Source organism: Panthera pardus, unplaced genomic scaffold (genome assembly GCF_024362965.1).
Source record: "Panthera pardus isolate Hobbes unplaced genomic scaffold, ASM2436296v1 HiC_scaffold_8, whole genome shotgun sequence".
NCBI classification, from domain to species: Eukaryota; Metazoa; Chordata; class Mammalia; order Carnivora; family Felidae; genus Panthera; species Panthera pardus.
In genome coordinates, this window is record NW_026527013.1 from 31,717,616 (window position 1) to 31,734,733 (window position 17,118).

Consider the following 17,118-nt stretch of genomic DNA (forward strand, 5'->3'; position numbering starts at 1 on the left):
ATTTTCACTTCCAAATTAGTTAGCTGGGCATCGGGTTACAGTGCTCGCTCTCAGCTTTAAAAGAGGAAACACTGTTTGTATTTGTTTTATGAAGTCCAAATGAGCAGCAGGAAACTGGCTCTCTTTCTAGGGACGTGCTTCAATTTTTTAAGCTTTTGCTTCACTTACTCAAATTTATTTTTCAGGGGTCTGAATTATCCCATTTGATCTGAATATGGCAATATAAATAATAAAATAGTACCTACTCCTTTCCCTGGAGATCCGGCTTGTGGGTGGGAGCCGTCGGTAGAAAGCTGGGGTCCACCCAGCTCTCTTAAGGGGTTATTTCTCCTTTCAATTTAAATTTATGTTTTTGTTTCGCATGCAATCAGAGTTAGGTGGACAAGTCCATTCTAGAGGAGGACTGGTTTTTTTTTTTTTTTTTTCCAATACATGAAATTTATTGTCAAATTGGTTTCCATACAACACCCAGTGCTCATCCCAGAGGAGGACTGTTTTTAAAAACCAGATACTTAAAAATTAATTTCTAGTTTATAAACCTAAACCCCTCAAGCAGGATGATCTTTTAAAGACACATTCACGTATTTCCCTTTATGGGCCATCTGACTTCGGAGATAAGAAATGCCTGCTTACAGTGCCTACTGTCTAGGTCCAGAAAAAAAAAAAAAAAAAAACAACAGCCTGCAAGCCATTCTTCCATGTGTATAAACGGTGACCCGGCAAAATGGCCTTTAAACGACAAAAACACAGATGTTCGAGAGCTGCAGATCTGGACATGTGACTTCTAAGGCAGCATAATGTGGAAAACTTGCACACTCGTTTAACGTGAAACGATGCTGAAAATTCCAGAGAATCACAGGGTTTTTGCAGGGCTTGAACTGGCCCAGGGAACTGCAGTCAGCTAAGGGACTCTGGCAACTAGCTCATTCTTCTTCAGTGAAAACCTGGACTTGAGCTTTTAACTTTTAAGACTCCCTGGTTACCCCAAACTAGCTAGCAGCACCAGGCAGAGAGGCAAATCCAGTCCATAATGAGATCTGCCTTTCGAGAATTCTCTCCAGAAAGTGTCGGGCAGTTTCTCCTGGCCCTAATTAAGGAAGCTAAAGCCTAAAACGAATGCACCGGAGTTTTTCTTTGGAGAGCTCACGGATCACAGCATTTTGATTATGAAGAAGGTGACAGTTCACAGAAGCTTCCGCGCACAGTCTTCCTAAGGCCCCGCTAGCCCCTTACCTCATTGTCATGTGGCGGCAGCTGGTGTAATAGCTGCTTGATCCGAAGTTTCTCTCCAGGACTGTTGACATAAGGAACCTTCTCTTCTGGGAGACAGCTATAGTACTGGTGAACCTGAGGGATGGAGAGCACAGGGATCACTTGACATGCCCATTACTCAAACCACCTGCCCGTTCCCACTCCCCGGGAGGGTCATTCCGGCAGCGGGACACCGTCTACTCCTCTACTCCCCCTTCTCTCCACCCTTCCGAGACTCAACGGCATATGCGTTTCTCACTGCAAGCAGACGGACTCATCCTTGAAGAGGCAGTGGGGCAAATCACCCCTCCTGGGGTTTTCCCTCTCTTGCAGGGGGGGAAACAAAGCCATCATGCTTTCTAGAAGAAGAGAATTCGGCAAATAGGCTGGTAGGGCTTTGTCGTCAGGCTCCCCCCACTGAGAGAGAGAGAGCAACTTTACCATTTTCCCTGTGAGTCTCCGGCATGCTTCGTGCCTCCCTAGCCAAAGGGATGTGTCAGTGCCTGCCTCACACTGGAGCCAGAGCCAGACTCTGGCACTGGGTGAGCTGCTGGGTCCCTCAGCCTCCACCTACATTAAAAGCCCTCTAGGTTTTGAGCTCTTTGTAAGGGCAGGTAGCAGCTCACATCTGTCGGAAAACAGAGTCACTAAATCTGGGATACTGAGTATGTAATTAAAAATTGTCATTAACATGAGTATTTTTGCACATCCTAGAATGCTCCTCTTTAAAACTGTTAGGACATATTCTTGCACTTTTTGAGGCTCATTCAACTCTAACAAAGACTTGAGAAAGCATCTAGATTTGCCTGGGGAAAACAAAACAGACATTCTACTATCCAGCTGTATACAAAGCTAGGGTAAGAAAAAATCGGCCAAAACGGAAGGTATGTTATTATATAGGAGAAGCCAAAAAGAAAAAAAAAAACTCACAAGCTCAGATGACATCATGGAAAATTCTTTTCAACTATCTCTTAGCATCACGACCAGCTCTTGCAAAACAAGGTATTCATTCAACAAGACAGAGAAGACAGAAGACTTGTGGCTCTGAATTCATCATATTTGTTCTACTTCACAAACTTGGTCTAATTCCTTTGAGTTCAGGAAGCCCTGGACGTGAACATTTGTTTTGGGAATGCTGGGGCAAAGAGTTAAAAATCTCTGTCTACTTTGATCTCCAGAAACTAAACCATAACTGTTAAAGCGTGAGGGGTGGGGGTGGGTGGAAATAAGGCTTTGCAAGGACGAGGTCTTACCAAAATGCGAAAGCCACCCTTATTTTCATAAAAAAATGGTTGTAACCATTCACCATCATGTGTGGCTACCACAGTCTTCAGCAAACCTCAAAGTCAACCATATAGACTGCTCGTCACAGACTAGGTGGTTTCTCAAGACAGGGCCCTGCAACGCCTCCCTAGAGGGACTTGGCGGGAAGCCACGTCCTGGATGAGAAGGAAGGGCTCTGGGTTTTGAAAGCAGCCCACAGGTTATCAGCATTCTCTCGGAGAAGAAATGAAAGCCCAGATCACGAGTTAGTTTGGGATTAGAAGCTGGCCACGGGCCCATCAGAGACTGGCACGCCATTTTGCGCTCAGAGGAATCCGGGCACCATACACTATAGCAGGTAAGTGCAGGCAGAAAACAGAGCACTGTGTCTCGGGGAATGGGCCTTACCTCCCACGCCGAGAGACTGCTTGGAGCAAAGCCTTGCCTCAGTATCCCTCCGAGATTTTCACAACTCCTACCCTAGTGACAGAACCTTAGGATAGATGCTAATAAGAAAGCAATCACTGCAGATGCTTGATAACAGTCCAATTTGAGCTTGATGGAGCCTTTCCTTTCTCAGATACGCCTCTTCACTGCCCAGAGCACAGGTATCCCTGAGAGCCCCTGTGACTGCGACACCTTGAGCCAAGCCTTTGCTGATACTGTCCAGGGCTGACCCCAGTTGGGACCTTCTCTGCCTCTTCTGCAGCTTGGCCAGGTAGACCAGAACCCCCACGCATGGCTCTGTCACTTTTCATCTCCATGCTCCTGAGTGAGCTCCATAACCTCTAAGAATCCTCATCATAGGACCACGGCAATTAAATGAGGTGAAGGCTGGGTACCTGGCCCTCAAAACAATAAATAACATGAATGCACAGTGGTGAGTCTATTATCCAGCCCGCGTGCTCCAAAGGGAACAATCCGGATTTTCCTGGCCTCTCTTTTCCATTTTGAGAGATACAGCAACACTGTCAGCTTGCAGAGCGAGACCACACCCTGAGGCCCCCACCCATCTTAGTCTAAGAAAGAAGGCTACAAGGGAGAAAGAGGATATTTAAGCTGGTCTGATTTCAGAGGGAAAAAAAAAGTGCAAATTACTGTAATGATGTGCTGTTGTCTCGAGAAACCCAGTGGTGTAGGAGGGCCTCATGAGGAACTGGAACCTGTACCTGGAAGGTGTCTGGTGAGGGATTCTCATCTCTCTATGCCCAGCGTCCTCTGATCTCTGCCCTAGTCTTCTTCCCTTCTGCCTGTTGGCTTCTCAAAGTTTAAGGTTTCCCATAGCACCCGAATTTACACGACCTCACTTCAGATCCATCCTAGAATGACTCACTTTGCTCAATTTCGAAATCGCCAGAGAAGGACCCTGCTTCCCCATCTTGTGCCAGGTCTACACCTGCAGACTGGAATGGAGAAGTTCCACCCTGTTGTAAGACTGGAGATAAAGGAGTCCCAACACGACAGGGCTGGGCAGAAGCAGAGGCGGCCATGACTGGAGAACTCCAGAGACAGTTAGCTAAATAAATACCTTGATGTGCTGACGTCCATCCTAAAGACTTAGAATTCCAAAGTCAACAGAGGCAGTGACTACTCTTAAGAACATAGCTCCATCTTCCCTGGCTGGGCATCTTGTGTTGTCGTTTAGGTTTCAAGCCCACTGATCACCATTGCTGAAAATGTGTCCTTTCCACCAGCATTCAGTAACTCCATGAATACAGGATGCACGAACAATAGTTTCTCAGAAGGCAGTCAACCATTTGGTGGATGACTTAAAAACTTACCTAGTGAAATGCACCATTATTAAAACCAAGACAGCTAATGAGTTCATTGGTAAATTAACAACCTTCCAAAGCATCCCCGTGTCACATGGCAGGCACTCCGGCTTGCTCTGAGGAAGGGGAATGAGTTGGTCCTTCAACCCCTTCCAGTGGTCCTGCCGCTGCTTGGCTGGTGTGTCCCCTCCTGGTGTTCAAGGGCTGGCCTTTCCAAGCTCTTCCTCGAGCAAAGGGACGGGAATGATGGAGAAACTCCTCTCTTCAATTCCTACTCTGTCTCTGGCTGAAAACAGAACTGCTGCATTGGAGTTTCCCCTGGCATCCTCCAAAATAAAACTACCGTGTAGCCCCAAACAAACACTAAGCAAACCAACGGGAGGGGGAGAATATTTAGTATACTTTCTGGCAGTACAAAAATGAAATTTGGTACCACCCCTGAAAACACTGCAGACTGCTCATTTTCATCCAACCATGTTTCCCTAATTTTCACGAGTCAATAATCAAGTCCAACAGAATTTTGTCAAGGATGACCATTTCCAAGCTATTACCTGGTGTGGTGATAACGTTTTCCTCCTGTGTACCTGGAGCATCACTCTCCAAAAGCAAGACCATGGAATGTGCTAGAAACTTTGTTCCATTTACTCATCGCTCAGGTAGGGGTGCCCTGTGCTACTGCCCTGGGTTGAGGTGTATGAGGTACACTTCCCCCAAATAAAAGCATTTTGAACACAATCAGCTGGCCCGTGACAAAGAAATTGCTGAAGGCCTTTGTTTAAGGTGTCACTCCCAGCAGTGAGGTTTGGCAATAATTTCAGTGTCTGTCAAGATGGATTGTAAGAGCTTTAGTCAGTGTGCAAATAAAATCTACAAAGCAAGGCCTCACCCAGTTTGAAAGACTGGGTTTGTTAGAAGCAACTGCACATTTCACAGCATTTCTGCCTGGGCAGAGACGGAAGGCAGGGAGTCAAATGACTCCCCGTTGGAAAGAAAAGTGTGCTAATTAAAGAAAGACAAAGCGTGCAAAGTGCTTAATTTAGAGCAGTGGTTCTCAAATTTTAGCTGGCATCAGAACCACCTGGAAGGCTTATTAAAACACACATTTCTAATTCGGCAGGACTGGGGTGGGTGGGGCCCGATGGTTTCCATTTGTATATAACCCCTCCTTATTGGATGCCCCTGCTGGTGGGCCAGGGAGACCATTTTGAGAGTTTTAGAGTCATGCAACTGTTTTCCCTCAACGGCCAACCCCATGAGGCTGCCAGGTAAATGTTAATATTCCTCTGCTCTCCAGGACATCCAGGAGGCTCAGAAGACGGGAAGGAACTTGTTCAGTATCACCTAATTTTGCAGGCATCTCTTGCTATACCCACATACATATATGTTTAAGAAGGTGGATACTACCAGCTCTGTCAAGGATGAGAAATTCTAACGGCAAAGCGCTCCTATTTTGGGGCAGGTCATTTTCCATATCAAAAGCATCCATGTTTTTTTTTTTTTTTTTTTTTTTTTTTTTTTTTAAGAATGGGAACCCAACAAAGAAGTGAGATATTCTTGGTTGATCTCAGATTCAACTGTCCTTTACCATCTCAATGAAGGAAAGGATCAGTGAATATATTTATGTATTTAGTGGCTCTGATGGGCAAAGTGTTGTTGTATACAATATCTCATGGACCCTCCCCACACCCTGGAGGTTGGTACATTGTATTCACTAGACCAAGCATCACACAGCTAAAAAGTGGAAAAGTCATTTTTGGACTTGGCTTCCTCATCCTTTCCCTTTGTTTTTTGTGGATTCTTAGCCTTCTTTATCAAGGAAAAAAGACAGTGGCAGATGGATGGAAAGGAACAGAAGAAACCCAGATATAGTAGATTCCCAGTATGTATGACTGACCACATATATGATGAACACATTTTCCTTTCGTGTTCTTCATAAGATAACCAAAATATGGTCCAAAATGAACAGGCAGTAGTTAAAAAATGATGTACCCCAAATTAAACTGTCTTTCCACAACCCCATGGAATGATGGTATAAGGGAGTATGGCAGAGATGGCTGTCTACCCATGTCCATTTTCCTTTTCTTCCTTAATAAGAATGCCAAAATTTTACTTAAAGCATCAACATGCCCAACTTAGAATAATATTTCTGCAACTCCCTAGTAACTATGAATGGGCACGCAAAATTCTGGCCAATGACACATAGCATGTGACTCCTAGGAGAGTTCTTTCAAAGGAGGCCAAGCAGTTGGCAAAAGCCTTTTTGGCCTATTCCCCCTTCTTATGGTTTCCTGTCTGGAATGTAACAACAATGGCTACAGCTCCAGCAGCCATTTTGTACCATGAAGTTCTTTATTATACCACGGAACACCATAACAGCTCTAGATTGCCTATCTCTGAACTTACTTTATCAATGAGAGAAATAAATGACTTCTTTACTTGCAGTCTCAGTTACTAGGAACAGACGGCAATTTCTAAATGATACAGCACTGGTTCTCTGAGTTAGCGTACTGCAGAATCACGGGAAGCCCTCATTCAACATTATCCCCATTTTTATTCTTCTGGGTCTGAAAAAAAAACCCCAGAATTCTTAATAAACACCTGACACCACATCAGGAGATACGCCAGCTTAAGAGGAAGGCAGATGTGACTCCACAAGGTGAAGGCAAAATCTCCTGACGTGTAATCTCTGATGTGGGCTGACATACTTGAAAGGCTTTATAAAAGCCCATCTTAACCCAGAGACTAACTGGAAGATTGGACCTTATTTCATATTTTCCCTTTCCTGCAGTTTGAGAAGCTTGGAACCTCAGTTAATCTACCTCAATTCAGGGAGGCAATATCTAGAAAATGCCCGAGGTCTCAGAAGGCAGGTGCCACGGAGAAGGGAAAGATGTTGCTTGAATCTGCGGCACGTGGAGATTTTTATGAAAAGTGCACACGAGTTCTGAAATGGAGACCTGGAGAACAACTGGGGAGCATTACAGCTCTAAGCGAGTGGTGATGGGCTGCTTTTAAGGGCCATTTGTTCACTGTGCCCCCACTTGCCAGAATTTCATTACCCAAGCAAGAGGAGAAAAGTAGTGTTAAGTGGCATCTAAGAGGTAAAATTGTACCAAGTTTGGCTCCTCTCCTTTTCTCTTAGAGACCCACATTATAATTTTAATTGGTTTACTCAGGAAGTAATGTAGGAAATAACAGTCTAATATCTAATGCCTACACAGTACCTCCATCATGCTTCAAGTCCCATAGGATTAGGATAAAAAATCAGGAATTAAAGCTCATTTGAGGCATTTTCAAAGAAGAGTATTTCAAAGACTGCCCCCCTTTTTTTCTTCTCCCAATGAGACGAAACATAAAATCATGTCTGATGTAGGTTCAAACATATCCAGAATCCAGTCGCTTTCCCCCACCCCTATAGGACCGCCCAGCCACAACTAAGTGCTCACTCGAATTGCTTCCATGGCTCTTTCCGGACTCTGGCTTTCACCTTTGCTCCTCTGCAGGTGATTCTCTATTCAGCAGCAAGAATAACCCTATCTGAGTATTAACCAGGTCATGTCAGTGTTCTTCTCAAAACGTTTCATGACTTCCCATTCCTCTCTGATTCAAAGCCAGAGTCTTCACTATAAAGATTATGATCATGCCTCCTTAACACTGGCTGATCATATTGCTTACTATATTCCTGGGGTCCAGTTTCACTCCCAATGGCCTCCTTGATATTCCTCTCACCTCAGGGCCTTTGCACTAGCTCTTCCCTTTGCCAGGAGCATTCTTTCCCCTAGATATTTATGTCATGCCCATCCGCACTTCCTCCAGTCTTTGCTCAAAGGTCACCTTATCAGAGAGGTCTTCCCGATCAGAGAGGACTACCCTAATAAATCAGCACCCCCACCTCTTAGTCTTGAGACTAGTGCTTCTCGACTAGGGCTAATGTTGACCCCCAGGGGTTATTTAGCAATGTCTGGAGACATTTATGGCTGTCCCAACTGGAGTGTGTGTGCGTGTGCAAACGTGGCAGGCTAGTGGCACACGGCTGGAGGGCGGGGATGCTGCTAAAACTCCTACAGTACAAAAGAGGGCCTCCACGGCGAAGAATAATCTGGATTGAAATGTCAGTAGTGCTGAAAGTGGTAAACGCTTAACTTGCTTTTCTTCAGAGAACTTACCATTTGCTGATGCATACTTTACTAGTTCATTTTCTCTCTCTTCCCTCTAGAACGTGAATACCCGGGATGTGGCTCACGATACACCCCCAGAGGAGGATCCTGTACCTAGCAGGTACTCAGCACCTGTTTGCTGAGGGAATGCACGCTGTACATCCTCCTGCCTTTCCGGGTTATCGAAGGACTGGGAGAGACATGGAGCAAGAGAACACACAGGTGAGGTTTCCGGAGGGGCCCGAGGAAAACTCTTAGAGCTTCCCTTTCACGCCATCAAAGCACTTCCTTAGTCCCTGATGATTCCTGGGGTGGGGGGATGGGGAAGAGGCTAAAAGGAAGAAGGGAATAACTGCCAAGGGACTGTTTCTTTAAGAGGAAGGGGCCAAACCAACACCCATTTGCACGTGAAGTCAGAGATTTTCTTTCAAGCTGAATCGACTTTGTTCAAATTAAAGAAAATAATCACATTACGTCCTCCAGCAGCTCCTATAATCCCAAGTCACATGACTTGTTCTGCTTCTAGGCCTGCTACCCCCACACACTCGCTCTCTTCCCAAACCTTTAAGCTCTTAAAATCTTTTACTTACAGTATTAAACTTCACTGTTTAGTTAGAAAATACTTTTCATTTAGTTTGGAGCATTACCTGACAGTTACTTTATCCTGTCTTAAAGAAGAGGCCCCAGAAATGAAAGAACCTGGGGTTTAAACACTTCCCCTTTAAACGGCAACTGCATAAAGACCCCCCTACCCCAGTTTTACCAAAACATTCTTTGAAGAATGTCTACACATTTGCATACAGGCCCTGCTAAAAATTCCCAACAGTTGCTTACTTATTTTTTTGGTAACAGTTTCAATATTGCCTTTAGACAAAATATACCCATACATATGTAAGGAAAAAGCAGGATGGTAGTTTCCTATAGTGGTTGTTTGGGTCCTGCAGTCACACTGTTTGGGTCTAAATACTGGATTGAACACTCCCCATCTGTACAGAGTTGGGCAAGTTACTTTATCTCTTATAAAGTCAATATGCCCATCTGTAAAATGGGGACGATAATATTTACCTTAATGTATTGCAATGAGGCTCAAATGCTATAATCCGACTAGTACAGAGGCAAGGCACAGGGAAGGCTCTATTTCTTAGCTTTGAAGCAACTGAATGCATAAGTGATAGATGTCTGTGTTATGTTGCGGACTAAATCGTGTCTCCCCCTCCCACCCCCACACCACTCATATGGTAAACCCCTAACCGCCAATGTGATTGTATTTGGAGGCAGAGACTTTAAAGAGATGATTCCATTTAAATGAGGTCAGAGTATGGGGCTGTCATCAGAAAGAACCAATGCCCTTATAAGAAGAGGAGGAGACATCCAGAGGGTACATGCACAGAGAAAAGGCCATGCGAAGACATACCCAGAAGGCAATCATCCGGAGGCCAAGAAGAGAGGTCTCACCAGAAACCAACCCTGCCGGGACCCTGATCTTGGATTTACTGCCTCCAAGACTGTCCAGGAATAATGTCTGCTGTTTAAGCCACCCAGTCCGTGGTGTTCTATTATGGAAGCCCCAGCAGAGTAGACAACACAGTCTACTATATGCAAGGAACTGTTCAGAGCTTTTGCGGAAAGGACACGTATACAAATAAGAAACTCCCCCTGGATGAGTGAAGTTATATACGAGTTACAAGAAAAGTATGTAAGTAACCATAAAGCAAAGTCAAAATAATGCCAGAGCCATCAGAGGCAGACGAAAACACTACTAAGTGTCAAAGAACAATAAATCAAATCCATAAATGTGTACCCCTGCCAATTTCCATGGTGGAAACAATGCTGGGGTGGATGATTTTGAGCTACCTGTAGGGCTGGGAAGAGATGCACAGCAGTATAACGGATAAAATAAACCCAAGAGCACAGGTAATGGTGAAACACAGGAAAGTAATTATGAAGTGATACGTTCTGAGTATTTATTAGCTTTGTTTTTAATATAAGTTTATACAATTAAGTTTTAAAAATGGCTCAATTTGGAGCACGTGTGTGGCTCGGTTGGTTAAGTGTCTGACTCTTGATTTCAGCTTAAGGGTCATGACCTCTCAGTTTGTGAGATCGAGCCCTACATTAGGCTCTACACTGACAGCACAGAGCCTGCTTGGGATTCTGTCTCTCCCTTTCCCCTGTTCTCCCTCTTTCTCAAAATACATAAGTAAACTTAAAAAAAAAAAATAGAAAAACACAATTAAAAAAGAGATTTTACTTTATTTTATTTTGTAATTTTTTTTTAACGTTTATTTATTTTTGAGACAGAGAGAGACAGAGCATGAACGGGGGAGGGGCAACTCTTGATTTTGACTCAGGTCATGATCTCATGGGTTCATGAGATTGAGCTCCAAGTTGGGTTCTGCACTGACAGCGTAGAGCCTGGTTGGGATTCTCTCTCTCCCTCTCTCTCTCTTCCCCCGACTCTCAGAATAAATAAATAAGCCTAAAAAAAATTATAGCCATTCTAGTAGGTAGGAAATGCTATCTCCCTATGGTTTTGATTGGCATTTCCCTAATGACTAATGATGTTGAGCATCTTTTCAAGTGCTTATTGGCCATGTCTTTATCTCTTTTGGAAAAGTCTCTAGATTCTAGTTCTTTGCCTATTTTTTAAATTGTTTTTGTTTCTGAGTTATAGGAGTTCTTTATACACTCTGTATATGAAACCCTTATCCATACCGCAGTTTAATTTCTCACTTACGCTAATTCTCTGACATGAGTAGGCAGAGACCCAGGTAACTGAGGCTCTGTATTAATATGTGCCCCACAATGATGGCAGCAGAGAAAACAAAAGCCTGGAGCTGAACACCGGCAATTAAATGCTTTTAATGGGGCACCTGGGTAGCTCAGTCGGTTCAGCGTCCGACTTTAGCTCAGGTCATGATCTCCCAGTCCGTTGAGTTCGAGCCCTGTGTTGGGCTCTGTGCTGACAGCTCAGAGCCTGGAGCCTCCTTCAGATTCTGTGTCTCCCTGCCCTGCTCATGCTGTGTCTCTGTATCTCAAAAATGAATGCTAAAAAAAAATTTTAAATGCTTTTATCTGGATGTGAACTATGTGACTTCTGTGTACATTTCATTGGTTAAGGCAAGTCACATGGTTGTGCTTAATTTGCGTGGGCATAATTTGCATGTGCCTGGAAGAAACAGGAGTAAATCATTTGTTAACAACCCTACCACACGATACAGCAGAGAAAGAATGGAATCATGTGTGAACAAGGTATTAGCTTTTGGAAAGGAAATCATGGTCAATTCTTGGTATTCACGGTAGTTAAATTCTATAAAGCAACAACACACTCTGAAGTAGTGAATAGTAAACCACTGTTTCTAGGGGAAATACAGGACTAGATTCCTGCCAGCTTCTGGTCACAACATTTTTATCAGTGGATCAATCTATGACCTTGTCTCAATGGTTTTAACTACATATATATAGTTGATTCACTAACAGTGAATCCACAGTCGACAGCACTTCAACTCATGCTGAGTAGGGATCTATTATTACCTACGGCACATATATTCTCCATGCGACATCTCACAGGTGTTTTGCCCTCAGAAACATGAGACGGCACTGCAGCGCTAAGCTGGAGGGGCATCTGATACAGCGACATCACCACGAAAAAGCACAAACGCAAAACAATTAGCACTAAATAGACGACAAAAGGCATACTTCTTCATTTTATGAGAGGTAAAACAAAAGGGAGAGTACTGCCTTGCTCAACCTCAACTGGCAAACGTACATGCTGGGCGATTCCAATCTTTCGTCCCTCTACATGTGTCTCAGGGTAACCGCAAAAGTGCTGTGGGTATTGATTTTGGGGATAACAAATTCTGATGATGAGTAGGCAAATTTGCAAATGCTCTGTGAATAATGAGGATCCAACGAGATTATAATGTATTTGACCTGTTCAGGAGTAAGGAGCTTTCGCCAGGATTCAAGTTTAGGTCTCATTTCCAAGCTCATTCTCTTTCCACTTCTCCCCACCGCCTTCATCAAGTAGTCACAGGATTACACTCTGCCCTGAGTATATTTGATGAATCAATGGCCAAGGTGGTCACAGTTCACTCTTCAAGCTTCAGATTCCTGCTAAAGCCTTAAACATTGAACAGGCTAGAATGGCTGCTTAATCACGAAAATGACATGGATCCAATGGAATCTAAAGAAGGTGGAAATCAACCAAGTTACTTGGTAATGTGCATGCTTTGAAAATGTTCCATGGTAAGGACTGCATGAACTGATTCAGCTTGACAAAGTTTTATTTCTTTGAGGTCTATGCAACAGAAGTTAATGTGTTCAGGCTTATCCTCAACAAAGATCGCGTGGTCCTTGAAGCAACTGCTCCAATTCCTGAGAGTATATTCTTAAATTTTATTAGTTTATTATCATTTTATGTATTTATTTTGTGGTAAAATACATATAATATAAAACTTACCGCTTTAACCATTTTTAAATGGCATTAAATACCATGTTGGTAAACCATCACCACCATCTATCTCCAGAACTTTTTCATCTTTCTGAACTAAAATTCCATACCTATTAAATAGTAACTCCCCAATTCCTGCTCCCACCACACAGTCATCATTCTCTTTTCCGTCTCTATGAACTTGACTACTTGAGGGTAATTTTTATTACATGTTGGGACCAAATGTTTTTCAGCAGTAACACTTCTCTGAAATTATGGTGAAAATCAGTGGGAAAAAAATGAGTCAGACAGTATATCTATACTTACACTTAAGTATTTTTATAACTGTTCTTCTGTTTTGAATAAGACAATTAAAGATTCCACAGGAGACACTGGCCCCAGCCATCAGCATCTATAACAAACGAGCATGTGGGAACAAGCAGTTGTTCACAGACAAGACCCATAAGATAAATCGCCACTGATAATCGGGCAAGTTATTTCTCCTGACTTTTGAGCCTTGGGGCATAACTTAACATTTCACAGATCATAGACTTTCCATTATATAGCACCTCTTACTCAAGGCAGTTTCCTGATCATTCTAGAAGAGGTACGAGAAGCATTCAAAAGCGTTAGCCAATAACTGCAAGAAAAGAGAACCCAATGTCAACGAGGCTCAGACCCAGAGAGTCAGTTCTGGAGGGAACTCTTCAACATCCTGGCATTCCTGACCATCTGGCATAAAACAGTGCTCATCCACATGTTATCACAGTCTCATGCAAACAACAGTGGATGTTGTTATGTGTTAGCCAACAACAGCATCCAGTTGTAGTAGTATTCATGTAGCCTTGGTCTTCTGTGATGACTACGGTATTTTCCCTTGTTGCCTATACCATTCTTTACTCTTGTTTTAGTTTACTGAACACTCCTCTAACCCTTTTTTGGGAATCAGCAGCAAATGGATTAAGAGGGAAAGAAAAGCCTTAATTTTACTCATATATTTAAAAAATATTTTTTAATGTTGATTTATTTTTGAGCGAGAGAGAGAGAGAGAGGGTGTGAGCTGGGGAGAGGCAGACAGAGAGACAGAATCCAAAGCTGGCTCCAGGCTCTGAGCTGTGAGCACAGAGCCTGATGAGGAGCTCGAACTCAGACCGTGAGATCATGACCTGAGTGCAAGTCGGACGCTCAACTGACCGAGCCATCCAGGCGCCCCTCATAGATATTTTAGAAAGCAAACCTATCAAAATGGGGAGTTTCCACGTCTGTTCTTCTCTATGTTAAGAAAAGGAAATAAGGATATAAACTAAACAGGAAATGATCTCAAAATTATTAATATTCCTATGATTTTGTTTTCAAACTGTTTTACCGAGGCTTGAGCAAATACGAACTCAAGTGAGGAGGCTGAAACAGCATACTGAGATGCAGGCTATTCAAGATGGGAGAAAAAAAAAAGCTAAGAAATGTTACTAAAAGTACATCACCTAAGTTCCCTGTCATAATCAGAAGGATGGAAACACCGGTACTTGTTAAAAATGAATGACGTGTAAATACCGTGAGGCTGAAAGAAGCTCATGGTACTTGAACAGCGGCAAGGGGTCCAGCCAGTGTGGTTGGATGTGAGGAAGTAGTTAGCTATCACTAGAGAAATAGGAACGTAGTCTATAGTTTTCCCAGAGTGAAGGAACATGAAGGAAGCTTCTACTCAAAAATAGAAGAAAATAGAAAAAGGGAGAGGAAAAAAGATGGCAAACACAAAACAACAAAAAAGTGGTAGTAATGATTATCTAAGTGATCACAACAAATGTAAATATATTATATCCACGGATGAAAAGATTATCAGTTTAGAAGTAAAACACAATATCCATCATGTGCTGCTTACTTAAAACCCACCCATGAGAAAAGGTTGAAATAAAGGAATGAAAAAGCATACTCTTGCTTGCTATTATTCACCCAAAGGAGGCTAGTGTGCAATGTTAATACTGTACAAACCAGAATTTAGGTGAATATAATTAGTAGTGAAAAAAGAAATTTTACGTGTGATTAACTGATCCTTGGTCACTTCAACATCATTAGTGGTACATTTGTCGATCACTTTGTAATAGCCACTGGTCCACTATTTATATTCTAGGACAATATTATTCATGCAGCATTCATAAGCTTTTTAAAAACCATACAAATGATTTTCGTGTTAAAGTAAATCAAATGCAAAAAACACTAAAAAGAGATGTTACAAAAACAATGAAAGGAAAAATCTAGAAAAATAAACTTGCAGGCACCCAAAATACAGCCACAAAACATATAAAGCAAAAACAGAAATTCAAGAATAAACAAACCCATAAATACAATGAGGGATTTTAAGATACCTCTCTCAGGCAATAGAAGACCAAAAGGCAAAAAAATTAGGAAGGCGACAGAGAATATCACATCAATGGTGATTACTGCTCACTAACTCTATCACATTTTTTCCTAACAATTTAGAAACATTACCTTCCTTATTCTTACTTTATACTGGGAATAAAATACTTAACATCCTTATTTTCTAAATGAGAAACAGAAGCTATAAGGTGCTAAGGAACTTGGTCAAGGTCACTTAGAGACCACTGTCTGAAACTGAAATTTTCTGATTCATAGTTCTTTCTGGACTTGAATGCCCCTGTTTCCATCTGCCTGCTCTACAGTCCTTAAGTATTTTCCCTGATGTTGTAGGGGGAAGACTGGTAAAGGAAATAAACTCTACTCCTCAAATTCCGGCTCCATGTGACAATGTGCAAAGTTATACGCTTTCTCTCACGTCGCGTTCTTAAACGTCAAACACAAGGTTCAGGTTCAATCGTTTCTTTTTTTTTTTTTTTTTGTAATGTTTATTTATTTTTGACAAAGAGAGTGAGCGTGAGCAGGGGAGAGGCAAAGAGCGAAGGAGACAGAATCTGAAGCAGGCTTCAGGCTCTGAGCTATCAGTGCAGCGTCTGACATTGAGCTCAAACCCACAAACCATGAGATAATGACCTGAGCTGAAGTCAGATGCTTAACCAACTGAGCCACCCAGGCACCCTGAGGTTCAATAATATCTGTGGTCTTATTTCTATAGTTCTTGTGTCTGTCCACCCTCTCCCCCATTCTCTAGACTACCATTTCACTCCCCTATCAGACGGAGACCCCAGTTTTGTTATCTCAGATGGTTTTTTCCAGGTAAAGTGTATTCACACCAATTGGACTTCCAATCGGTAATTCTATTTAAAGCTTCTTGAGATGCCAGGTGTTAGGTGCCCTCTAAGTCAGGAATCATTACAATCTCATTTTATAAATGAAGAAAAATGACTTCACAAAGGCAAAAAAAACAAAAATCAAAAAACAAAAAACCAAAACACTTGCTCCAATGACACATACAGCCAGGGAGTGGCAGATGTGCATCAGGTCCCAAGTGTGTCTGATACCATAGAGATGGCTTTCAATCCCTATGCTTGGGAAAGACCACCCACTGATCTTATTTCACCAGAATTGTTTCCTATGAAATATTCATCATCCAGATGAATTCTTGATGATCCACACAGCAATGGAGTTCAGGAGAAGATGGATGCTTCACAACCATGAACAAACTCAAGGTCAAATTTATCTATATTGATTCGAACCTCTCCCTCAAACAGGAAGAGAGTTGCCAAGTGGTTCGCAAAATTAGTTGGTTGGTATTTCAGCTCTTATCCCTTCCCACCTCTCTGTCCAAGGCTCTGATGCTTGCCATGATTTGTTAAATGTGAAAGAGGAAGGAGAAACTAGAAAAGGGCATTGGGTATTCACAATCTTGACCATGAGAACTGGGGGAAAAAACCCTCCCTCCTTTCCCTTACCACTTACTCAATGCCAGTGAGGATGGAAACACCACCTCTTCTAACATTCTTTGGCAAGAGTCAAACAAGAGGTTTCCCAGAACCCCAGGATTGCAGGGAAATAAGAAATAAAGTAATCAATGAGCTGAGCTAGTTAATGCTCACAGTCCTTTATAGGCTGGTGCTAGACTTTTCGGTACCTTTAGGGAAATTACAGATACCCTCCCAACTACAAATTAGAAAAAGCCCCCAATCTCTCGAGATAGAGTCCTGCCTTATGGCAAGGTGAGCTGCAAGGTGTCTTATGCTAAACAAGATGTGCTCCTCCTTTTGGGAGTCATCAGAGCCTAGGTGAATATCAGCCTCCAATCACCCCCGAGGCCGGGCACCTTTGTGCAGTGCACAAACTGTACAACTCT

The 17,118-nt window shown here is 42.7% G+C and overlaps 1 protein-coding gene across 4 annotated transcripts in view; it reads right to left on the minus strand.

The window, feature by feature from the left end:
- Positions 1-17,118, minus strand: part of PRICKLE2 (prickle planar cell polarity protein 2) — a 322,185-nt gene that overhangs the window by 58,233 nt on the left and 246,834 nt on the right. For all 4 annotated transcript variants that reach the window (XM_019469823.2, XM_019469822.2, XM_019469827.2 and 1 more), the window contains one exon: positions 1,234-1,347. In XM_019469823.2, coding sequence (XP_019325368.1) covers positions 1,234-1,347 — 114 coding nt within the window. The remainder of the gene's footprint in view (positions 1-1,233; positions 1,348-17,118) is intronic.